A 25,918-nucleotide genomic window follows, 5' to 3' on the forward strand; every position below is an offset into this window, starting at 1 on the left:
CACTGGTATTTTATTTTTCTGAGGTGGGACAAATGCCTATGGTTACCATTGAAGAAATTATTTTTGGTGAATGAAAACAAGCTAAAGCTTACTCTACCTTTCAAATGGCAGGTAGGTTTCCCAGCAACGATTAAAGGACAAGGTGTCCTGTCATCTTGGATGAAAAGGGCAATTTCAGTTGTTGTGGAAACAAGACCCACACTCTTTCCTGCTGAATCCTACTGTGGAGTACAAAAATCTGACTTAATGAATAACTTGAACAATGAATACAAGAAAATAAAGGAGAAAGTTAAAGTTGTTCCACGGACATTATATGCTTTTTTATCGTTTGGGTAAATTGACTTTTGTGGACTTATAGTGGGGACCTGGAGTTAGAGCTGTAGTATTATTTCTCTCCCCAATCTCCACTGGAGATTTGGATGTGCTGAGTTTATGTAATTGGTCCTTTTCAATATATCATAAAATACACTCAAACCTAAATTTGAAAAAAAAAGAAAATTTGAATTGTGTGCCTGTAAAACTATAAAATTTGAGGAAGCTGTCAAAATTTGAGGGAGTAGGTGAATCAAACATCCAGCATTATTATTGCTTGATATATATTCTATAATTTTGTTTGAGTATCATAAATTTAGGAAAAAAGTGAGCATATTATCTAGGAACATTAGTAGGCACTTAATACTATTCACAATTAATTCAGGTACAGAAAGAAATCTTATTAATTTCATTGTACAAAACAAAATACACTTTTACAGGTTTACTGCAATCAAAGAATCTCAAACCCTTTGGCAGTAAAAGACTCCACTGAAAAGGAGAGCTCCAACAAGGCAGTTTACTTTGGGACAACTTGCGGTCTTTACAGCATGTCAGAAACTGTCACAGGAACAAGAGATTCAAACATAATAAATCCAAAAGTGTTTATCTTTTATAAAACAGCTTTTGGAAATAGTTCTTAGATTTTTTTTGCTAGGTCATACATCACTGACATCTGCTACTGAAAGTACATCCACTTGGGTCTTGAATGTTGTAGAGAACTCCTTCGTGAGCAGACCATGTAAACAAATTCCATCATGAGAATAGACCCATTTTTTCCCGGTCCAATCGTATCGCTTAGGCCCACTGAGGAAAAATGTAGAGAGAATGGTTTGATGAAAATCCATGTACATTTCTAATCCTTACATCACAGTGGAAGGGTCTCAGCAATATGATAGCCTCTGGACTCTCACTTAAGTAGACATATCAACAAATTCACTAGCTGCCTGGAGAGCAGGAGTGGGATTTTGGTGGAAAACTGATTAGATTGTAGGAAGGCAGCCACATGTCGCAGAAGCTCACTCCAGAAGCTTGCTCGAGGATTTTTAACAATGGAGAAGCCCTCATACTATCCACAAACTCCTCTGGCTGCTGGACTTCTTCTGCTATGATTGAACTGTCAGACTGCAGACTTTGCAAGGCTGGGGTGAGGTAAAGATCAAATCATGATGCTGATAATGTCATCATGATGCTATTTTTGATTGTTAACTTGGACTCTGCCCTCCTTATCATGAAGATTATAGGAATGCAACAGGTTGGAGCTGGGAGATTAAGTTTTCTTATTTTTAATCCCTCTCATATCATGAGTGCCAGTTCTTTCAGCTTCGGTCTGTTCCCCTGACATGCATCACGGAACTCCATCCCAGCTTCTCATTTAATGTTCCAAATCTCTCTCTCTCCAATTTCATACTCAAACTGCTTTATACTGAGCCTGTTTTTTGTGACTACACTAGTACCAGCTCTATGCCCTGTCCTGGTCACCCTGGGGCTCCAGCAGACAATGCCTTCCTGGGTATGCACATATACACACTTTTGGATGAGAGAGTGCACATCTGACTTTATGACTCTACTCACTGGTCATAGCTAGTGAGTGGTGCTCATTGGAGCGTAGCTCACAAAGTAAGGCAACAGTAACAACACTAAGACGTTGGTTTGCAATTATGCACCAACCCACACAAAATTTGTGTGACTTCAGAGAGACAGATGCTAGCTCTGAAAAGAGAGGCTGTCATAAGGAGTGTTGCATAAGAGAAGGAATTGTAAAACTGATCAATTTTTCTATGAGCCACATTTTTTTTAAACTGCAAATTGCCATTGTACAAGTTTATAAAAAAAGCTTTGGTTTGCATTCTGTAAATACCTGATGGGAGATGATAACCAGATTTGTCGGTTTGGAGTCTGTTTATTAATCACATATGTCCCCAAGGCTTCTCCCATATTTATTGTCAACACACCATTCTGAAAAACAATAAAAATATAGTGAGTCAGGAGAATATTTAACATGTGCTAGTTGCCCTCCAAGTGGAGGTTTAGGAGAAGATGGATTCAAAAAAAGGGAGTAATTAGAGGTAATTAAACACAAATAATGTATTATGGAAAAAAAATGCTTCTTTGTTATAATGAGCTAAATGCAAGTGCAAATACTTGATACTGAATTTAATACTTTGTATAATATCAGGAAAAGAAGTTTCCACATTAGTTCCCTTTGATCTGAATTGAGAGACTGATGTGGAACATAAAGCAGTACTCTGTTCACTTCCATTTGTTTTCCAACATCAGTCTGTTCTGCATAAATCATTTTTCTCTGAAAAGATGTTTAAATAACATTTTCATTTATTTCAATCTATTTTATTCCTGATTATGATTTATTTCCTTCAAACAACATCTGGTTAACAGTGGTAGTTATGTCTGAAGAAATTATTGAATTTGTTTTCAAACCTCTTCCCGCACTGTCATCAGCATAAATGCCACCATTTGTTAATTTCAGTTCTCAGATAGGGTCACTGAGCCCAAAATGTTAACTTTATTTTTCTCTCTACAGTTGCTGCTAAACCTGCTGAGTTTCTGTAGTACTTTGTTTCTGTTTCAGATTTCCAGCATCTGCAGTTCTTTGTTTTTATTATTTCAGATTCTGCTCACTTGAGCACTCCTGGTTTTAATCGCTGCAGTGGTAGTCATGCCTCAACCTGCTTTAGCCATGAACACTTGAATACCATGCCTAAGCCTGTCAGCTTCTCAACCAGTAAAGCTCAACTTAAAACCTTAAATTCTTTACAAAGTAGTTGATACAATTTCTAGTATGTGACTTAGATGTGATTTTGTTTTGTTAACTGTTCATGTGGAATGCCTTGAGCTGTTTTTTATGATAAAGGAACTATGCAAATCCAAACTGCAGTTATATTTACTAACACGGTGTTCTATGTTAATATGTGATGTTATCCCACTGTCTGTTTCAATATGATTATAAGTATTGGGCAATCAATTTATTAATTATGAATTGGGAACAGTGATGATCTTTGCTGTGATGGACAAGTATTTGGCCTCCATTTGGCAATTTTTTCCAAGATATTATCACATGCTTCTTCATAGCTGGCTGTATTGACAGATAATCAATAGCAGTAGCCTGCTCCATTTACATGGCCACCATATGCAGTCAGTTGAGTTTTACCGCAAATGTTACATCATAGTCTTTTGGAACAAATGGTTGATCTCCAAGATCTTCAAAGAAGTCAGCTAAAAGGTCCAATGTTTCTTCTGCAAGTCTCTCATATGTGGCTTCATCCAGTAAACTGCAAAGAGAAAGAGTAATGATTTAAGCTCATCATCTTCCAAATACTTAAATAAAGTGTCTTTACAGGAGAGAATGTTATGGTATACCTAAAATTATTTCTTTTCCTTTCCTTTCTCCCCTACAGGCAGCTTAATACAATTTCACTCAAGAAAGGAAAAGATGACCATTCGTACTTCTCATAATTGTTGTTACTCAATTGGGTTTTTGAGTAGACAAAACCACCTTCTTCAAACCAATTAAATTCACAAAGTAAACAATTTAGGAGGAAACTGCAGCATTTGACCAGAAATTTTATCAGCCCTTGATGGATTCATGTAACCACAATTCAAGTTCAAAAAAAAGGACACTCCCCTTCATGAAATGCTTTTATTTTGTATGATATACTTTCTTCAAACATTTCGCATGCTATAGAGCAAGTCACCTGCTTAAGTGGAAGCGTATCTTGCATCATTATTGGTTACTTGATTGTGCCATACACCTTTCGGTAAACTGGACTCATTTTTTTTTGGTACAAAATCTTTTTGTGTGGTGTCAAGAAATTAGGCTCTCGGGCATCACAAGTAGGGATGGTGAATTGGCAGTCCTGACACAGTGGACAATACTTTGCCTCTGAGTCAGGATGTTGCAAGTTCAAATTCAGTTTAAGGCTGACACTCTCGTTGGACCAGGATGTTGCTGGGTATGGAAGGTTTGAGTTATAAGCAAAGGCTTGATAGGCTGGGAGTTCTTTCACTGGAACATAGGGGGTTGAACAGTGACCTTATAGAAGTTTATAAAATAATGAGGGGTATAGATAGAGTTAATGGTCTTTTCCCTAGGGTGGGAGATTTCAATGTGGGGGCACATTTTTAAGGTGAGAAGAGGGATTTATAAAAATTAGGGGCAATTTTTTTTTACACAGAGGGTGGTTCAAGTGTGGAATCAACTTCCAGAGCAAGTGGTGGATGTGGGTACAATTACAACGTTTAAAAGACGTTTGGATAAATACACAAATAGGGAAGATTTGAAAGAATTTGGGCCAGGAGCAGGCAGGTGGGACAAAATTAGTTTGGGATTACAGTTGGCATGGACTGGACTGTTTTTGTGCTGTAGGACCTATGACTCTATGTAAAGGGAAATTCTCTCCAGTGTCCTGGTCAATGTATATCCTTCAATCAACACCATCAAAATAAAGGAATGTCTCTGGCCATTGTCAAATTATGTGTACGGGAGGTTGCTCTTTGTAAACTGGCTTTATTTCTTATGTTATAACACTGATCACATTTCAAACATATTCGCTGGCTGTAAAGCACAATCAGACAAATGAAGCAACATAGTCCCAGTCAGCTGGACAGCAGAAAAGAGATGCTGAAAGGGAATGGTCTGGCCAACCAGATCAAAGGCTGGACATGTCAACAGCAAGGAAGAGGCAAAATGCACCATGTGTACAGTCACAATGATCTGGAAATGTGACTGATTTGATCCATTTAGTTCCTGTCGTAGGGATGCCAATCTGATGAGAGAGATTCCAATGGAAAATTGTGAGAAAGACGAGCATAGGACTTGGAAGAAGATCTAGAGATTGGAAATAATGTGGTAGCTTGGAAGGAGGAGGGTCGAAAGTGAATTTCTTTAAGGTGCAACTCATGGCCACGCTTCTAATTGGGTGTGAATCACTAATTGGACAGTGGAAGCCATTTGTAATATCATTTAGCATGAAAGGTGGCAAAAGTTGTCAACTAGGATGGGGTGGGATCAAGTATGAACAAAAATGAATAGAGACTTGTAATGTTAACTTCTTTGACATACACAGTGAATCAAAACAATGTTGTGTCATCACAGTTCATTTGTGCCCTGATAGAGAAATCAGAAAAATTTCAAGGCATTCAGATCACTAGGTTTGTTGAGGCTGTACCAAGTATCAAGCTTTCATTATTTAGACACAAATGAAATATTTGACTAGTTTTACAAACAGGATCAGCAAACATCTACATTGTTGCTTTATCACTGAAACAATGCCAAGTTAATTATGCATCCAACAACCACACACACACACACACACACACGCCTTTTGTCACTTAAGGATACCTTGCATTTTCCATTCTTCTCAAAGTTGATGAATGAATTTCCTTCCTCTGCAACTGTAAGCACCTTAACCAGTCTGAATGCTGAAAACCCTACAAAAGATAAAAACATGATTTAATTGTCAGTGGGATGAGTAAAAATATATTCTATGCAGGTGTAAAAAGGGATTTCATGCTAAAGTCTTGCCAAAGAGGCCAGCACAAGAGGAATTCCCTTCCTTGAGTACTAATTGGTATTTTTTCACATTAAACATAAAGATAATTAATGTTAAATCTCCCAACCTTTGTGAATTACAACCTGTAAAGCTAAATAGACTATTTCAGGTTAACAATAATAAAATAAACTCTTAAGAGGATAATAAGGGCAAATATTCTAGAGAAATGTGATAGCTGATCAGAATTGTAAATGTGGATCTCAGTTGGGGCACTAATGCAGAGCGTACTAACCTCAGTTGGAATATTAACAGGAATGTCTGTGGCCCAAGGAGGGGGAGAAAAAGTAAATCAAACTTAGATCCCTGTTTATAACTGTTATTTAGGGAACCTCATTGTAATGTGCAAGGTATTTGTGATTTCCTCTTGACCAAATACTATAGTCTGCTAACAATCACAGCAATCACTATTTAGGCCGATGGAGAATGGTTATTAAGGTACTGATAAAACTGTACTACAGCAAATGATGCTTCCAGGAAAAGAGGAGTAAAGAATCAAAGGCTTAGATTAGAAGCTAAACATTGGAAACTTAGTAAACAAATGGCTGGATTGTGAGTTTCAGCATGAAATAGTGAAAAAAACAGCTTTTGTCACTAATCAATAAATTTTAATTATTTACCAAATACCACTTGACATCTTTCTGTAATTAGATATAAAGGAGCGAACCATTTAGCTGCCTCACCTTAGATAATTATTCCCTAATGTTTAAATGACTCTTTCTTCACAAGCAACGTTTTTACCCCTCTTAAAACAGCCATAGTTACCCTCATTGATGAATGCCCATAACTTCAACTTCCCAATTTTGTTCCCTCAATATCTATTAATGTATCTATGTTCTCATCTCTTTCACCATTCTGTTCAGATTCCTAATGTTTGCTTTCTATCATATACAGCTGAGAGTGTGCTGATGAAAGGAATGAATGACTTATTCCTTGCAATGGCTTCCTCTCCTTAGCATTAGCACCTTTGAGACTCCTGACCTGGTGAAATTTTTCTACCATCTTTTATTTACATTTAGATACCCAGCTTCTGCCATATTTTAATTTTGTTTCACTATTTTGTTATTGCATGTCGAGGTAAATGCAGAAATGTGTGGTGCCTGAACAGTTATCAGAGTTCTGTATTATAGGTGTTGAATGAAAATTAACAGTAAGACAGTTTTGCAATCAAATTTATGGTCCTTTGAAGAAACCCAGGCAATTTCACTTAAGTAGGTCCTATTGTATTGAAGTTATAAATATTTGTGACAAATTAAATTATTTGATTATATGTACAGTGAGTGCAATCCAAAAACAATGTGAAACATTTCAATCCTTCACATGTATTCACGTCTCAACCAGTTTAAAAGAACTGGAAGTACAGATGCAACATGGAGCAAAATATGGCATGCTTAGCCCTGTGCAACCATGAAACTTAATAGCTAAAGTATCTTTTGCCTTTACTTTGTTTTGTGATGGGTGTAGCTCTATACCGTGCTACTCATTTTGAATGCAGTAGTTCTATAAAGAAAGAGGAAAGATACAGTACATAGCTGTTGCCCTGCTGTCTCTGGCAGCATGTATTAAAATTCTGTGTGAAGCTCCATCTGGTGGAATATAGAGGAAACAATGAGAAACGGGGTCCAGGAGGTTAAATAAATGGACAACACAGATTTGAGGTAATTACCAAAAGAATGAGAGGCAACATGAATAAAATTAACAAGTTATGATCTGGAATGCACTACCTCAAGAACAGTAACTTTCGAAAGTTAAATTAAATAATCAATTGAATGGAAATGGGCAAACGAGCAAGCAGGAACTGAAAGCAATTGCATTTCCCTCTGAAAAAGCCAACATTTTCACAATGGGCCAAATAGGCTCCTCCTGTTGTGTATGATTTCACAGGACCATTCTCAGGTAGTGCCATTATCTGTAGATTTATTAATTCCTATTGGAGGCTCAAAAAAGACTTGATTTTCCTAACTTTTTGACCAATTGTTAGCTGACAACAGTCAATCTCAGTGAAACTAAAAATATTTGATAGCAATAAGTATCTTTCTATTGTTTTATGATGGAAGGAAATTTATAATTTCCAGAGGCATTTCATAAGATGTCATATAAAAGATCATTGCACAAGAGCTCATGGTATGCTGGCAATATGGTGGGTAACACCCAGAATGTGGACAATAAGTTTTTTTCAGTTTGGAAAGATGTAACTTGGAGTGCCACAAAAATGAAGAGTATGCCCTCAATTCGTAACAATATAATAATGAGATGGACGAGGGGACAGAATGTAATTTATTTAAATTTGCTTATGATACAAAAATAGGTGGGTGGGCATTTTGTGATGATTACATAAGAAATCTGCAAGGAAATCTGAAAGGTTGAGTGAATGGACAAAAATAAATTAACAGATAAAGTTTAATATAGGAAAGTTGTGTACTCTGGTAGGAAGAATCAAAGACAGACTATTATTTAAACAGAAGGAGACTACAAAAGGGAGGGAACTGAGGGAACCGGGTGTCCTTGTCAATGAAACACAAAAAATTGCCAGGTGTAAAAACCAAGCAATTAAGGAGGCAAATGAAATTTTGACATTATTGTTGGAAGTCTTGTTACAACAGGGTGTCGGTGAGGTTGCACCTGAAATACAATGTACAGTTCAGGGTCTTGTACACAAGAAGAAATATATTGGCATTGGAGGCAGTTTTAATGAGGTCCAATAGGCTGATTCTGTGATGAATGGGTTGATTTACGGGAACAGTGAAACAGGATTGGTCTTCATTTGTTCGAGAAGACTGAGGGTGATCTCGTGAAAAATGCAAATATCATGAGGGTGCTTGACAGAATAATGTGGAGAATATGTTTTCACTGCTGGTGGAATCTTGAATTATGGGACATATTTGCAGAACAAAGGGTCACTAATTTAAAATTCAGCTGTGAAGGAATTTAGTTTCTTAGAATAGTAAACATCTGGAATTCTCTAGCCCAAATATTTATGGAGTCTAGATCGTTGAGAACATTTAAAAGGGAGGTAGATAGATTTTTGAAATATTGAGAATTTGAGGGTTATGATGAACATCATGAAAGTGGAGTTGAGACCTGGGGCAGATCAGCCATGAACCTACACAACGATGGGGTAGGTTTGAGGGGCTGAATGGCCTACTTTTGCTCTCATTTCTTATATCAGTGGTGAGGATGACAACTCCATCTCTATCATTTTTGTGACTCCCTCTGGCAGAATGTCATGGTTTTTCCAAGAACAGGACAGTAGTAATTGTAACGAGATCGGCCAGGTGGGACCACAGATTATGAGTTCCCTGATTGGACCAGATTAACAGCCCCAATCAGGGAGCCCTGGCTGACAGAAAGAAACAGGTACGTGAGAGGTTCTGTTCACACTGACAGCTGGCTCTGAGGGAGCTGCGAGTAAAAAGTGAGGTCTGCAGATGCTGGAGATCAGAGCTGAAAATGTGTTGCTGGTTAAAGCACAGCAGGTTAGGCAGCATCCAAGGAACAGGAAATTCGACGTTTCGGGCCAGAGTCCTTCATCAGGAATTTTCAGCTCTGAGGGAGCTGCATCAGTATTAAGTACTCTCCATGTGTAAATGAAGGGTGACTTGGTCACAGGATACTGGTCACTGTGGAGTTATTTCAAGGACCTTTGGAAGTCACAATTTTACTGCCAGTTTTGGAAACGAGAGATACTTTTGTGTCATGTTGTATTTAGCATCTGAATCAAAGCTGGAATCAGAGCACGTATAACCAGAGTAACTTCATAAAAAATCAGTTTTTATTTTAAGCTTCATTGAAGTTACAATCAAAAGAATATGATGCACTTTCAAGGTGTACAGAAACCTCCCTTTAACATGGAATAAAAATCTTTCTTAGGTGCTTAATGGAAGCATAATTGGCCCAAAATGGATAACAACACAATACAAGAGATTTAGAAGGGAATCCAAAAACATGGTCAAAGTGACGGTTGAAGAAAAATGATTAAATTGTGCAACGTGGCTCAGTCAGTATTACTTTTTGCCTTTTAGTCAGAAGATTATGGGTTTGAGTACTTCTCCAGAGACCTGAGCTCAAAATCCACACAAACACAGCCAAATGCAGTCCCGAGGGAACATCTCATTTTCAGGAAGTACCATCTTTCAATTGTAATGTTTCCTCAGATGGATACCATTATTTTGAAAATGAGTAGGTGGACACACTCCAGTGTCCTTGTCGATACATTTTCATCAACCAACCTCTCAAATAGATTGTTTGGTCATTATCACATTAGTGTTTGTGGGAGGTGCAGTCTACAAATTGCTGATGCATTTCATTATTACAAAAGTGAATGGACTTCATTGACTGTGGGGTACTTTGGGATGTCAAGGCGGTGGAAGTTGTGGAAATACAAGTTTTTCTTTAAAATAGAACATCGAGCTCATGTTGGGGATTCAGAAACATAGAATCTAAACGACAAAGGTTTCAATTCTAGCGAATGTATAATGGCCACAATTGGAGGAATGCTAAGATACTGGTAGGATGATTACATATGATTCTCTAGGGTATAAACAGCATAGAAACTGGCATTTGGGTCAGTCACTACTGATATTTAGGCAATGCTAAAGAGTCATAGAAATGTCAAGCATGGAAACAGACCCTTTGGTCCAACTTGTCCATGCTAACCAGATATCCCAACCCAACTTAGTCCCACCTGCCAGCACCCGGCTCATATCCCTCCAAACCCTTCCTATTCATATACCCATCCAAATGCCTCTTAAATGGTGCAATTGTACCAGCCTCCACCACTTCCTCTGGCAGCTCATTCCATATACGTACCACCCTCTGCGTGAAAATGTTGACCCTTAGGTCTCTTTTATATCTTTCCCCTTTCACTCTAAACCTATGCCTTCTGGTTCTGGACTCCCCCAATCCCAAAAAGACTTTGATTATTTACCCAATCCATGCCCCTCCTGATTTTATAAAGCTCTATAAGGTCAACCCTCAGCCTCCAATGCTCCAGGGAAAACAGCCCCAGCCTGTTCAGCCTTTCCCTATACCTCAAATCCTCCAACCCTGGCAACATCCTTGTAAATCTCTTCTGAACTCTTTCATGTTTCATAACATCTTTCCGATAGGAAGGAGACCAGATTTGCACAAAATATTCCAACAGCGGCCTAAGCAATGTCCTGTAGAGCCGCAACATGACCTCCCAACTCCTGTACTCAATACTCTGACCAATAAAAGAAAGCATACCAAACGCCTTCTTCACTATCCTATCTACCTGCGATTCCACTTTTAAGGAGCTATGAACCTGCACTCCCAGGTCTCTTTGTTCAGCAACACTCGCTGGGACCTTACCATTAAGTGTATAATTCCTCATAAGATTTGCTTTCCCAAAATGCAGCACTTCGCATTTATGTGAATTAAACTCCATCTGCCACTTCTCAGCCCATTGACCCGTCTGATCAAGATCCTGTTGTAATCTGAAGTAACCTTCTTCGTTGTACACTACACCTCCAATTTTGGTGTCATCTGCAAACCTACCAACGGTACCTCTTATGCTCACATCCAATTAGTAAGTACCCGTTAAATACCTTTTAACTGGGCCACTATCCCTTTAGGAAACTAACTACAAAACAGTTCTTCCACGAAATTGCATGAGTGAATGAAACTCACACCAGCAAATAGTAAACAAATCTCACAACCCAGCTGTGTTAACCAGTTTAATATTCTTTATTTTATTAAGTACAGGTACGATTTCTAATTTATTTAGAGCACATAGGCCCTAATATTTTTACTAACAATTATTAACTTAAAAGACAAAAGAACTAACACGTCTTTAATTATGCAAGTAGACCGTCAGATACTCTTAATCCCATCAGAAGTAGCAGCCAGCATTTAGAACATTTTAACCTGTCACCCAGAACAAAAGCCCTTCAAACCTTTGTGTACTATAGATAAAATAATGTAACACCATAGTAATAGAATTTTAATAAATCTCAGAACTGTGTATAAAGATGTTCTTGTAAGAGCTGCATTTTATTGCCACCTCAAATTTGTGCTGTGATTGCTGAATGAAAGAGACTATTTTCACCACTCAACAACTCTGGTCGTTAGTTGAACATGATCCTACACCATCACCAGTAGGAGAGAATCTAACCATATTCCACAGACGTTCAATAGTCTCACCAGAGCTGAGTCTTCCTTTAGCAACATCCGGGTGTTATTCATGGCTAGATGCTAAACTGAGCCAGCCATATAAATACTCTGTGACAATGTAGAAGCTGAGAATTTTAAGGTAACTCCCTCCATGCAACTCCACTTCCTGGTATCCGATGATACCCAGGAAATCTGACACCATACAGGACAAAACAGCTTGAGTGATATGCTGTCCATCAGGTTCAACATTTAACTCTCACCACTGCCAGCTTATAATTACAGCAAAATTTCCATATACAAAATATATTTCAGTATCTTGCCAAGCTTTCTTTGACAGCACCTTTCAATCCTGTGACATGTATCATCTTGAAACATAAGGGTAGCAGATTCCTCTCCAAATCATACAACATCTTCACTTGGAACAACATTGCCATACCTTCTCTATCGCTGGGTCAAAATCCTGAAATTCACTGCTTTACAACACTCAAGATGTATCAACACTACATGGACTAGGGCATTTCAAGTGGCTCCTTGCTAGAGAAATCAGGGTGGTCAATAAGTACCACATTGCTAATTGTAGCCATATACCACAAATTAATAAAAAAAGATGCTATCCATCAATTAAGACATTAAACTGTAACCTGTCTGTATCTCAGAGGAAGATAACGGACAATATTTTGAAGAATATGGAAGTTTTAATTGGCACTGTGATCAATATTCATCCCTCAACTGACCACTAAAACACAGTATTCAATAATGTCACTGCTGTTCACAGGAACTTGCAGTGTGCATATGTTTCCACGACACTTCAGAAAAGTGCTACATTGGCTGTAAAGCATTTAATACCACATTTGCATTACAGGATTTATCATTAATACCAACTTGGGCCACTTAAAACAAACTATCTGAAATCCTATTTTATTTTCATAAAGAGTCATACAGCGCACAGAGAAGCCATTCGGCAGATGTACTGCAATCTTTCTTTGCTTTCACTTGTTTCAGTGGGCTTCTGATACCAGCAGAACAGAACACTTTTCATGCGGACATGATCAATCAGGAAGCGGCCACCAGGAGACCTGCTGGAAGGGTCTCAAAACCCTGAGGAGCTTCATCAGAATGGACAGGGAGAAAAACGTTTATGTTGGTGTAAGGGTCCGGAACCAAGAAACCGAGATTTAAGCTAACGAACAAAAAGCACTGCAGGATGTTTTTTTCATGCAGACAGTGGCTCGGATCTGGAAATGCACCGGCATATGGTGCAGGGTGAAGCAAGTGTTCGGAAGAGAATGTAATCTCTTTATATCCGCAGGTATAAAGGAAATATGCAGAGGAATGTGACCCTCTGTCGAACAGTACAGACACAACGGGCCAAACAGCCTCTCGCTGCAATAGAACCACAACAACGAGCTCATTGGCGCAGCCTCCAATGCCGATGACCTTTAACCCCGGCTCGACCCTACCGGAAGAGCCGCTCTCTGAGCAGTAACCAATCGGCTTTGTTCAGGGAGAAGGGGGCGGGACCTTAATTGAGGCCGCATGAAGCAGCCGTTGAGGATGCAGTCCACGTGACCCTCCAAAGCCCAATAGCAACACAGCACGTGAGGTTGGTGGGGGGTGCTTGATAGCATCGGCTGTGCTCGAGACGCGGGTTCCCATCCTCAAACGGAGTTTGAATACATAACGGCCATAACGGTCAGTCAGGTGACACCCGCATACATACAAATGAGCACCTCTAGTGCTCCTACTCACCGTGGAAAACGTGTTGAGTGAGAGAATTGTTACATGATGAATTTCGGGGACTGTCGTTACTCTCAGATGCCTTGTAAACCTGAAGATCGAGGGGCATAAGCCCCGATTTAGAAAACCCGCCATTTGCCACCGGTTTGGATGGTGGGGGATGTGAAGGCCAACGATCACATCGGCCCTCGACTCGCACTCCTTGTGTGAGGAGCGAGCGGCACTGTTGCGCATGCAAACATGACCAAGGGTGGAGCGGGGCTAACAGACGTAACAGGGGCTACGGCGTACACGTATGTGGGCGGGGAATCGGAACGTGGTTACATCACCAAAGCGATGGGGGCGCGGCTTGAGTGGCGATGCCCCGTCCCCAGGGAAACCTGGAAGGGTTGAGCAGGTCAGGCAGCATGTGTGGAACTGGGATTTCAGAAATTTTACAAGGACGGAAAAAGAGAGAAAAATCTGGGTGTTTCTAGCACCCCCAGTATTGTGCTTTTAAATTAATTCAGATTTACATACAGCCAAACTATTTATACAGCACCTTTCACAACCTCTGGACATTCAAGATAGGCGACTCTGAGCAGATTGGTCGGGTGGATGCTGGGAGGATCATTCCCTCCCTCCCACCCATTCTGTGGGAAATGAGAAATAAGGTTTGTCCCTCAAGAATAAGAGGTCTTATTGATTTTTTATTAACCTTTGAAAAGGCTGTAAATCTCTGGAATTTCCTTTTCCCGGACAAGTGGATGCTGGGTCACTGACTTTGTTTAAGAGAGTGTCGAATAGATTTTTGATAGACAAAGTGGTCATGGAGGTCAGGAAGAATAGGGAGGTTAAAACCACAGCTAGATCAGTCATGAACCCAAGTCTCGAAGGGCTGAATGGCCTATTCTTAGTGAGTTGGCTCTGCTAGGAATGTAACAAACATAGCGAGCTTCTGCAAATATAAAAGGGACTAGATAGCCTCTTTACAATGCTGATTGAGGACACGGGGAAGACTTTTCTTTAAATCATACCATTAAGATTTTTTAAATATAGAAGTATAAGGCAGATCTTGAAAATCTGAATTACAGCAAATGTTTTTGTAAATCTAGACAACTGGCTTGCCATCAGAACTTTGACATATAAGAACTAAGACAAAGCTTTTCACTGTACCTCAGTACATGACAATAAATTCAATTCAAGTCAATTCAACCGCAGACTCCAGTTTCCAAGTTGTGATATCTGAAACTTGTAAACTAACAGTCAGGGCTGGATTAGCCATTGCTTTTTGGAAAAGTGTTGAAGGAAGATGACTTATATCTTCAACTAAGTTTTAGAATGAATTAGTGAAATGTTGGTTTAAAGTCTAAGCATTGGACACTTTTCAGAAAATAATCTGAATTCTAAATTTATTTGAATTTGTAGTTTATTACTAATCAGACAGTGAAGATCAGTAACATTTCAACAATATCACTTGCATGTTATATGAATTGCAAACGAACACACTTTTCCTTAGGGGCAGTCTTATAATTTATGACACTAAGCATCCCTGAAAGTCAGTTGAGAATGTCCTTAAATTTCTTAAAGAAAAGGATAGAGATTCTATTTAAAACAAGGACATCATCGGTTTTTTTTTGAGATGGCCTATCAAGTGATCAAACTCAAGTCTGAAACCATGCTTGCAATCAGGATAATTCAGTTTAGGGTGATTAGTCCTGCAACTGGAGGAGCCTGATAAGGAATCTTAAGTTTAATTCCTGAAAATCTACTGTCCATCCAGATTGTTGTGGGGGTGGGTATATTCTGATGAGTACTAAGAATTCTGTACAAATGCTCTTCTGCTTATTTCTGAAATGTCATGTAATGTTTGTTTTAACAAAAGCACAGTTTGAAAGAAAATGCTACAGAGATGTTCAGAACCAGGCTGCTGAACTAGTAATCCAGAGGCTCAGTTCCCAACACCCTCAAAGTCTGAAATATGATTCAAAGAAATTTGGGAATGATAGGCCAATATCAGTAACCGTGAGGATGAAACTTGTTGGCATAAGGGTAACCTGTTTACTGGGATGGAAATCTGCCTTTTGTAAAGGTGACTTCAGTCTTATATCAAAGTAGTTGACACTTAATTGGCATCTGAAGTGCTCCAACAATGCATTGTTGTAACAGAATAACAAGGATGAACAATAATGGCGTATAGAGAAGCTTTGTTAGACGAGTGTACGAATTGGATTAGACCACATTTACTTCCAGGCTGCATCTTAAAACAAGGAAATAAAGGCATTGGAAAGGACGGTTTTAAAAAATAATTCACAATGACAATTGCAGTACTGAGGATTTTCCTAACTGTCTAGAAAGAGTAAACAAGCTGTCTTAAGAAACATAGGCAGAAGTTGATCCTGCAGATGCTGGTGATTAGAGTGGTGCTGGAAATGCACAACAAGTCAGGCAGCATCAGAGGAGCAGGAATATCGACGTTTTGACCAGAAGCCCTTCAGGAATGAGATTTTCCAGCACCACTCTAATCTTCACTTAAGAAACATGTCTACTCAGAGTAGTGAGAATGTGGAACTCACTACCACGACTTATAATTGATGTGAATTGTGTAGCTACATTCAGGAAGCTAGAGAAATACATGGAGGAGAAAGGAATAAAAGCATATGTTGGTGGTAAGTTAAGGTGAGGTGGGATGAGATGAATATGGAGCATAAGCAAATGTAGTGTAAATGCTGGCCTTGTCAGAAGAACCTATATCTTAAGAATAAAAGAAAAAGATCTTATGCTTCAGTGTCATCACTCAATGCACCATCAAGTATACTCAAGATATCTCGTAGAAATGGGTAGTGCAATGGTTAGCATTGGTGCTTCTCAGTGCCAGGGACCCAGATTCAATTTCAGTCATGGGCTACTCTGTGGAGTTTGCATATTCTCCTTGGCTGCATGGCTTTGTTCTGGGTGCTCAGTTTTTCTACCATAATCCAAAGACATGCAGGTTAGGTCGATTGGCCAGCTTCATTGCACATTTATCCAGGGATGTGAAGGCTAAGCGAATTAGTAAAGGGAAATGCAAGGTTACAGCGATGGAGTAGGGGAGTGGAAGTAGGGGTAGGTCTGGGTGGGATTTTCTTTGAAGGGTCAATGTGGACTGAATGGGCCTAATGTAGGGATTCTATGATTGTGACTTACATTTATGTGGATTAGAGTAGAAAGAAAAATCTCTACTCTGTGGATGGAGACATCTCCATACATCTACCAATCCTAATTCTTTATTCAGGTCCGCCAGTTGTCTAGATCTGGGAGATACTCCAGCGGCACTCTTGGGAATCCTGTCTATTTCCGGATCCATAATACAATTAAAGTCTCCCCCTATAATTGTATGACGGGCACCAAAGGCCATCAGTTTTGAAAAAGCTTCCGTTATGAATTTAAAGGGGTGTGCCGGGGGGCAGTATACATTTAAGATCCCATATTCCTCTCCATTTATGAGGGCTTTAATCAAAATATATCGTCCAGATTCGTCTTTTATCTGATTTAGAATTTTCAAAGGGAAGTTCTTCCGGACAAGGATAACGACTCCCCTGCTTTTTGAATTAAAAGAGGAAAAAAAGGCCTGATCAAATCCGCCCTGTCGTAATTTTAAGTGTTCTTTATCCGACAGGTGTGTCTCCTGTAGGAGAGCTATATCAACTCTCTCCTTAAGATTTGATAATATTTTCTTCCTTTTAACTGGCGAATTACTCCCCCTGACATTCCAGGTGCACCACTTAACCGACTGTTCGGCCATAATCATCCGGACAGATCCGAGACCCCTCGGGAGGGGAAACCCTATCTAGAACATCCCGAGCATGGAGCATACAAGATTTACAAAAGTAAAGACTCTCTGATACACTCAAAACAATATAACAAAAAACTCTTTCTAAGTATAAAAAATATAAAACATTCCGAATTGGAGATTTTCTCCCTTGTTCCCAGGGAGCGTCACTTCCTCTCCCACAGTCCATCTTACCCTCTTCCAACCAGTGCCCCACCCTTGATCCAGGTGTTCCTCAATAAAATGAGGAGAATTCAAATATAATATAAAGCTAGAGTTAACAGTGAACACCCCACCCCCACCCACACCCACATCTAAATATATTTGGGAATATTAATACCATATATAACTATAAGATTACAATCTCAACATGTAATACTTAAATATAATACCACAAAATAACAGGGGAAAGAAAAACAACCCCGCTCCTAAAAACAGAAGTAAAATAGAATAAGGTAACCACCTCTCCCCATCAACATTAACCAAACGCCCCAACATATATATATATATACATACACACATAGGGGGAAAGATAAGAAAAGATGAAGGGATGTAAACCAAAATAATGGGAAAGGCAGACCAGCGTCCACAATCTCTTACAGTTTATTTAAGAGAGTCCAAGAATTCCTTAGCCTTCTCCGGTGATCCGAAGTTATATATGGATCCTTCGTGGCTAAGGCGTAGCGTCGCTGGATATCGTAAGGAGTACTGAATATTTAAGTCCCTTAAACGCTTCTTCGCCTCATCGAATGCCTTCCTCTTTCGGACCAAAGCTGGGGAGAAGTCCTGGAACAGCATGATCCTGGATCCTTTGTGGGTCATAGCTTGGGGATCTTTTCCCAGATTTCTTGAGGCTTCCAGGAGCATCTGCCTCTCCCTATAGCTCTGCAGCTGGAACAGGACCGGGCGTGGGCGCTGGGTTGAGCCGGGCCCACGTACTGTGACCCGGTAGGCCCATTCTACCCTTACCTGGCCTGATCCATTATGCAGATTTAAAAGTTGTGGCAGCCAATGCTCGAAGAATGCTGTCAGCTGACCTCCCTCTTCCTGCTCGGGCAGGCCCAATAACCGAATATTTTTTCTACGACATCGATTTTCGAGGTCATCAATGTGGTTTTCTAGGTTCTGGACTCGATTCTCGAGAAAACGGATGTGGTCGGCTGCCGATTTTATCGCAGTCTCTGAGGCTGCGGCCTTCGACTCCACCTCTCTGACTCGGCACTCCAATTCCTGAATGTCTCTGCCCTGCTTCTGCAGCTCGGCTGATAGTGCTTCTCTGCTCTGCCGAGACTCATCGATAAAAGCATCAATCTTCACCTCCCACCTGGCAAACATCTCCTCAAAGCTCATCTTCATTGGTAAATCTCCTGAAGCAGCTGAAGACACTTTTGTTGCAGCTGAAGAGGGAGAGGGTGGGGGAGGGGTCCCTGCTTTCTTAGAGCCACCCGTTCCCTTCCCTTTACTCATTTTCCAGCTAGTATTAGACTATTTAAATGTACTAATAGGTAACTATTTAAGGTTAACAACTATTATAAATGGTTTAGTGAGTGTGGTGGGGGTGGATAGCCCACTTTTCCCAAGTTTTGGGTAGAGCACTGTGGACTCAGTCTTGCTGGGTCGCCGCCATCTTGGATCCCCCCGATTGTGACTTACATATTTAAAATAGTATCTGGATGGCAAGGAGCCACAGGAGTTTCAGCATCACTGACTACATGCAGAGGTACTATGGATATTCTGAAGAATTCATAGCCAATTTATTGTCAACAAGTCTCTTGCTTCCTTTTTATGCTTTGTATTCACGAAAAAGGTGAAAGTTCTCCAACTTTAACTGCGCTTGTACATTGTGATGGGTTATCAAAACCATGCTAAGTTCATTAATTATCTTAGCATTCAAGCATCAACCAGCATACATAAAACAATAAGTTAGAAGCAGGAGTATTCTCTTAAGCTTGTTCTATGATTTTACAATCATTCCAAATCTGGTTGTAACCTCAAGCCATATTCCTATCTACTTTGCTAACCCATCACCCACTTTGCTAACCCAAGAATATATGGAAACAGAGATTATGAATATTTCTAAAGGCACAGATTTTCAAAGACTTACAGTGCTCAGAAAAAATGTTTCAACATTGTCCTAAATGGGTGACTGCTTAATTTTGATTAGTGACTTCTTGTCGTAAATTCTGTCAAGAGGAAACATTTTCACATTCAATATGTTAACACAAACAGGTTAATTTCAGGATCTGGGGCAGTTTAGAGCTGCTACAGTAACCTATTCAACTGACCCAAAACCAATTATAAAGTGAGAATCAAACTAATTGAGGAACAATTGTAAAAAAGCAATTACAAATGAAGATCTTAAATGGGGACAATAATGACCAAATAGGATTTGATCTTTTTTGACCCTACTTTGTCATGCCTTATTTTACATAAGCACAAGGTCAGAGGGCATTCACCAACCAAGCCTCTGTAAACTCCAGTGTACTAGATTCTTCTTGATGTAGTGAGTAGAGTATAGGCTCTCAGACATTATGATTCAACAGTGAACTGGAGTAGCCAAATAAATAACATAGCTACAAGAACACTCAGAGGCTAGAAATCCTGCAGCAAATTCCTCACTTTTTAACTTCCCAAAGTCTGTTCATCATCTGCCTGACACAAGGCAGGAGTGTGATGGAATATTCTTCACTTGCCTGGATGAGCGCAGCTCCAATAACAACACTCAAGCAGCTCAATATCATCCAGGATAAAACAGACATTCAATCCCTCATCACCTAAGCTCAGTGGCAGCAAGACTCCTTAAACAACAGCATCTAAATCCACAGCAACCACAATCTAGAAAGATCACCAGATACATGGAAACACCACCACCTGCAAGTTCTCTTTCAATTTGCATGCTATCCTGAGCCAGAAATAAATAGCTGCTCCATCGATGTCACTGGGTCACAATCCAGGAATTGCCTCCCTGAAAATGCTGTGTATCTACTACATCAAATGTTGTGCAGCAGTTCAGGATAGTGGCTCTTCACCACCTTTTCAAGAATAATTAGAGAGGAGCAATAAACACTGGCCCTGCCAGTGAAGCCTGTATCCCCTGAAATGAATTTTGAAAAAAAGTGGGTTAAAAGGAGATGCCAAATAGATACCACATCAATAAAATGTACACCACAAGTTGAAAATCAGCCAATAATTTTCTAGAATTAAGTTCAACTTGCTTTTATTAATTCTTTGCTGGTCAGTTCTTTCCAAGTGCTTTTTATTTGGTTCAGACCTGATCGACAAAACCGAAATTCTGTTTGCTCAGGATGCTGTAGTGCTAAACAATGTCCACCAGGGGATGTCAAACACATCCCCTTCTCATAAATTGTTTCCTTGTAGAGAAGTTACAGCAAGACATAAATAAACGTAAAGGCTCAATAATGTGTAACATTTAAATAATCTGAGTACAAGTTTTTTAAACATATGATTCTACTTCAGAACGGCAGCAAAACTTAAGTCCTATACCACCTACAGATATAATATGCAGCAAAAATTTTAGCAGGCCATTCAAGTGTTTATACTATACACCTTGGAAGATAATTTTGTCAAATAATTCTATACAATACTTCTTTAAGTGGACATTAAGTTATAGGAAGCATCTCTCAAGCAAACTCCTTCACAATTTTAAAGATATTTATTTACAGAGACTTTTAAGATGACCCCAAAAGACTTCATTAAAATAGACCTTTTGTCATTTTTTTAAAATAGATATTGAGATGAAGTACACACATTTCTGTAAACATTTTTTTCTGTTTCAAACTGACAGGTAAGCAAAACTAGGGATTCTAGAGTAACTTAATGTAGTCATGTGCAAACATTGCAATTCAATGCAAGTACAAAGTAGACAATTTTATCCAGAGGCTGATTAAAAGACTGCTTCTTAGGAAATTTAGCAAAATAGAAGAGTTAACAATTATGCTTCAGGCATAAGTGTTTTTGGCATCTGAGAAAAAACTTTTTTTTTGAACTGCCAGACACTGAAATGTATGCAATCAAAACTATTGAAGTAACAAAATATAAATCTGGTAGAATTTCAGAACCAGTAGAAATGACGAACTCTCTTCAGTTGGTCAGGTGGAATCACAAAAATGGGGAATAAAACTGCATTCATATAGCAGCAATACAGACTTAACGCTTAGGTATGAAATGTTCCTTGTGAATCCTGTGCCATTTAATGTCAGTTCACAAAAGTCTATGGCATATGCCAGAGGTCATGCAATCCTGTTTACTAAACAGGATTTCCATCTGAATTCTTCATTAGTCGGAAAGTACAAAGTATCCTTCTTTTCCAAGTGAAAGAATGGGCATCTTGGATTTATATTCCTCTTCTGCCAAACGTTGAATTAATTCTTCATGCGGTTTACTAGATTAAAAAACAAGGCAAAGTGGCTGCATTAAAAAGATAGTAATCCTGCAATGCTACTTTGTTCTAAAATGACATTTTAGCACCCTAAAACAAATAATTTCATGAATATAGTTTGCAGATCCCTTGAGCAAGCAATGACAAAATAACAGTGATATTTGTGAAATATCCATGTGAATATGTACATTTATTACAGGTCAGATTTGACAAGTTAGATTTGTCTGGAAATTAAAAGTTCACACATTTTTAGATCTTATTTTTGGAACACATCTCAAATCCAGTGGGCAGTGTCTGAGGTGAGGTTACAGCTAGCTGGAAAGTCCACTGCAAATGTGCCACCCTTCCTATCATCAACGTAAATCACACTTCTTTTATCTAGATTAGATTAGGTTCCCTACAGTGTGGAAACAGGCCCTTCGGCCCAACAAGTCTACACCAACCCTTGATGAGTAACCTACTCAGACCCATTTCCCTCTGACTAATGCACCCAACAGTATGGGCAATTTAGCATGGCCAATTTATCTGGCCTGCACATCTTTGGACTGTGGGAAGAAACTGGAGCACCCGGAGGAAACCCACACAGACACAGGGAGAATGTGCAAACACCACACAGACAGTTGCCTGAGGCTGGAATCGAACCTGGGACACTGGTGCTGTGAGGCAGCAGTGCTAACCACTGAGCCACAGTTTTCTGCCAGCAAAGTAAGTTTAATGATTCCCTAGCTAATACATGGTTTGTAGAGACCAGAAACAGCTTATGATTCTTTCATTAGAAGAGGCATTCAATATCAGTGGAAAATGACTTAAGGTGGTTAGCACAGCTGCCTTATAGTGCCAGAGACCCGGGTTCAAATCCCACCTCTGGCAACTGTCTGTGTGGAGTTTGCACATTCTTCCAGTGTCTGCGTGGGTTTCCTCCCACAGTCTAAAGATGCGCAGGTAAGGTGAATTGGCCATGCTAAATTGCCCGTAGTGTTAGGTGAAGGGGTAAATGTAGGGGAATGAGTCTGGATGGGTTGTCCCTTCGGAGGGTTGGTGTGGACTTGTTGGGCCGAAGGGCCCGTTTCCACACTAAGTAATCTAATCATAACAGAACGCAGTTACTGCATAATGACAATAAGAGTATTTAGATTTTGTTTAGGCTTTATTGTTTGAATCTCAATCTACATACGGATTCTTTTTCTGAAGTTGTAATGGTTTCAAAGTAAAGATCACAAGCTGAACAGATGAAACATCATGTTCTTCAATTCAATAAATGAGCTCTGTATAGAATATTGTTGAAATGCAGCAATTCTGAAGGACCCAAATCTAATCTAACAATCTCCTTTGCCAATGTCAAACTGTGCTAACGCTCAATTCATGTTTTTTTCCAAAACGTACCACTGTATAACACTGTGATGAATACCAAGAACTTTTGCAGTCCTTTCGGGTTGGAGGGTGGGGAATAATTGTTGCCATCTTGAAAAAAAACACTCCACCATGTTTGAACTATGATATTTGAGAGAGGGGCTTCACCTGTTGGGTCATAAAGTAATTTCTGCACAGAAGGCTGCCATTCTGGCCATTGAGTCACTGTTGCATCACTTTCAAGCAAACCAGTCAATCATATTCTCCTGCTTTGTACCTGTAGCCCTGCACATTTATTTCATTATCCAGTTTTGTTCTAAAAAAATCATTACCTTCACTTTCACCATTTTTGTGAAGTACAGAGTTCCAGAATATTGGCACTTGCTGAGCAAAAGTATTCTCCCTACTAAACTCCCTGAAACTTTTGCAAAGAGCCTTTGAGCTGTTTCTTCTAATTTCTGAACTACCAGCTAAATCTAAATTTCTCATGACCTCTATAAAATCTCCTCAGATTCTTTGTTTCAAGGAGAACAAACCCATTTTTCCAATCTAACATTTCCAAAATCTCTCATTCCTTGAACCAATCTGAGCTCGACTCTTCCCATTTTCATTGAGATTTAATTGCTAGGTTGATAGGTCAATGTAACAGAAGACTGTGGCTTCCTTCCTTCCAAGGTGCTTAGCATTTGCTCAGGTCCTTCCTAAAAGGAATGCATTTGAGATAAGGAAATCTGGACTGGGGGCTATCCTGCTGTTAGTATGTTTTATGTTGGTGCTATAATATGTTGCAACTGTCTGTCCTAGAAACTTAGGAAATAGAAGTAAGAGTAGACCATTCAGCCCTTCAAGCCTGCTTTGCCACTATGACCAACTAGCCTGTTCCTACTTCCCCAACCCCCCCCCCCCACTCATTTGATGAATTTAGCCCTAAGTGTTATATTCAACTCCTCCTTGGAATCATAGTGTGTTTTGGCCTCGACTGCTTGTGTGGTAGCGAAGTAGTGAATTTCACAGGCTGAAAATTTTTCTCATCTTAGTCCTAAATGGTTTATCCCATAATCTGAGACTGTGACCCCTTGTTCTGAACTCTGCCACCATCGGGAACATCCTTCCTGTATCTACCTGGTCTCGTCCTGTTAGACTTTAATCTGTTTTTAGGAGAACCCTCTCATTCTTTTGAACTCCAGTGAATATAATGTGAACTGATTCAACCTCTCAAATGAGAGACTCGCCAAACCAGGAATCAGCCTGGTAAACCTTTGTTACACTCTCTATAACAACAGCATTCTTCCTCAAGTAAAGAGACCAAGGCTGCCCACAGTATTCCAGCGGTAGTCTAACCAAAGCCCTGTACAATTGTAGCAAGATGTCCCTGCTCCTGTACTCCAATCCTCTAAGTTCACACACACACACACACACACACACACCAGCAGGATAAGGAACAGGTTCTTGCCAGCCATTATTAGACTGATAAATTGATTCTCTAACTTCAAATAATGCCGATCTTGATAATGTTGCCTAGCACACACCCTGTGTGACGTAACCTGTATGCTTCTAGTTAAAAAAAAAATCACATCAGATTATAGTCCAATAGGTTTATTTGGAAGGACTGGCTTTCAGAGCGCTGCTCCTCCATCAGGTGAGCTGTGGAGTATAAGATTATAAGACACCAGATACTCCACAACCACCTGATGAAGGAGCAGCGTTCCAAAAGCTAGTGCTTCTAAATAAACCTGTTAGACTATTACCTGGTGTTGTGTGATTTTTAACTTTGTACATCCCAGACCAATATCAGCATCTCCAAATCATGTATTCCTCTAAGTTTTCTTTCACCCTATGATCTGTATCCTTGTTGCTTATTATGATCTGCCTGTACTACTTGTAAACAAAAGCTTTTCACTGTACTTAGACACATGAAACAATAAATAAATCGAAATCATAACTCAAATAAAGGCTGATGTATCATTTGCTGCACTTGAGTGTTTAGGTTTAGCGACTGGCGTATAAGAACACCCAGGTCTTGTTGCACATTCTCCCCTCTCACATTATAGCCATTTGGATAATAATTGGTGTTCCTTTTCTTGCTACAAAAGTAGATAACTTCATTTATCCAAATTATATATATTGTATCTGGCATGCATCTGCCCACTCAACTTGTCCAAATTGCACTGAATCATCTCTGCATCCTCAGCTGACCCTCTTACAGAAATTTTCACTTGCAATCTAACCAAATTATTCTTAGAATAACTGTGGCAAACCACTTCATGCTTCATCACATGTTGCATTACATAACTTGCATAGGTTGGGATTTGCTTTTTCTGTAGAAACTCTGCTTTATCAAATTTCCAAACTCATTAGCTAGTGCCAAGCCACACATCTCCTAAGCACTGATATTAAGTTATTAATTGAAATACAAATATAGTTTTTAAAAAATATATCGTTATGCTTACTAAAAAAAGTTTTATGACCAACAAATTTTTATAGGGAAGGAAAAATCTTTATGATGGTATACCATGCTAGTATTTTCCACTGCATAACAAAAGCAATATTGTGACGACTATCAAAAGAAATATGGCTCTAAATGTAATTTGCTCTTACATAGGGACTTTAGTAAAATGCACCAGTATCAAAGGT

At 39.3% G+C, this 25,918-nt stretch overlaps 2 protein-coding genes across 3 annotated transcripts in view; both read right to left on the reverse strand.

Moving 5' to 3' along the window:
* Window positions 1-815: 815 nt before the first annotated feature.
* fxn (frataxin) lies at window positions 816-14,017 on the reverse strand. 2 transcript variants are annotated; one of them, XM_060846048.1, is made up of 5 exons: window positions 13,758-14,017; window positions 5,669-5,757; window positions 3,491-3,599; window positions 2,171-2,268; window positions 816-1,116 (listed from the first exon to the last, which is right to left on the reverse strand). In XM_060846048.1, the coding sequence occupies exons 1-5, from the start codon at window positions 13,977-13,979 to the stop codon at window positions 969-971; spliced, it is 666 nt and encodes a 221-aa protein (XP_060702031.1). In that variant the 5' UTR covers window positions 13,980-14,017; the 3' UTR covers window positions 816-968. The 2 variants fall into 2 exon arrangements, with proteins under 2 accessions (XP_060702031.1, XP_060702021.1); XM_060846038.1 differs by having other exon boundaries at window positions 3,479-3,599.
* Window positions 14,018-20,735: 6,718 nt separating this feature from the next.
* LOC132824894 (phosphatidylinositol 4-phosphate 5-kinase type-1 beta-like) overlaps window positions 20,736-25,918 on the reverse strand; it is a 142,367-nt gene continuing 137,184 nt past the window's right edge. The window contains exon 15 of the mRNA XM_060839793.1: window positions 20,736-21,937. Within this exon, the coding sequence (XP_060695776.1) occupies window positions 21,935-21,937 (3 nt within the window). The 3' untranslated portion in view covers window positions 20,736-21,934. The remainder of the gene's footprint in view (window positions 21,938-25,918) is intronic.

The sequence above is a fragment of the Hemiscyllium ocellatum genome, chromosome 2 (assembly GCF_020745735.1).
Source record: "Hemiscyllium ocellatum isolate sHemOce1 chromosome 2, sHemOce1.pat.X.cur, whole genome shotgun sequence".
NCBI classification, from domain to species: Eukaryota; Metazoa; Chordata; class Chondrichthyes; order Orectolobiformes; family Hemiscylliidae; genus Hemiscyllium; species Hemiscyllium ocellatum.

Bases quoted from the DNA above. Each gene is read 5' to 3' on its own strand.
- fxn (XM_060846038.1), bottom strand. From the start codon at position 13,979: ATGCGCAACAGTGCCGCTCGCTCCTCACACAAGGAGTGCGAGTCGAGG. The intron at 5,758-13,757 runs GTGAGTAGGAGC...TATCTTTTGTAG, and splicing joins CACTCAACACGTTTTCCACG to GGTTTTCAGCATTCAGACTG. The intron at 2,269-3,478 runs GTAAAACTCAAC...ATTGTTTTTCAG, and splicing joins ACTATGATGTAACATTTGCG to AATGGTGTGTTGACAATAAA.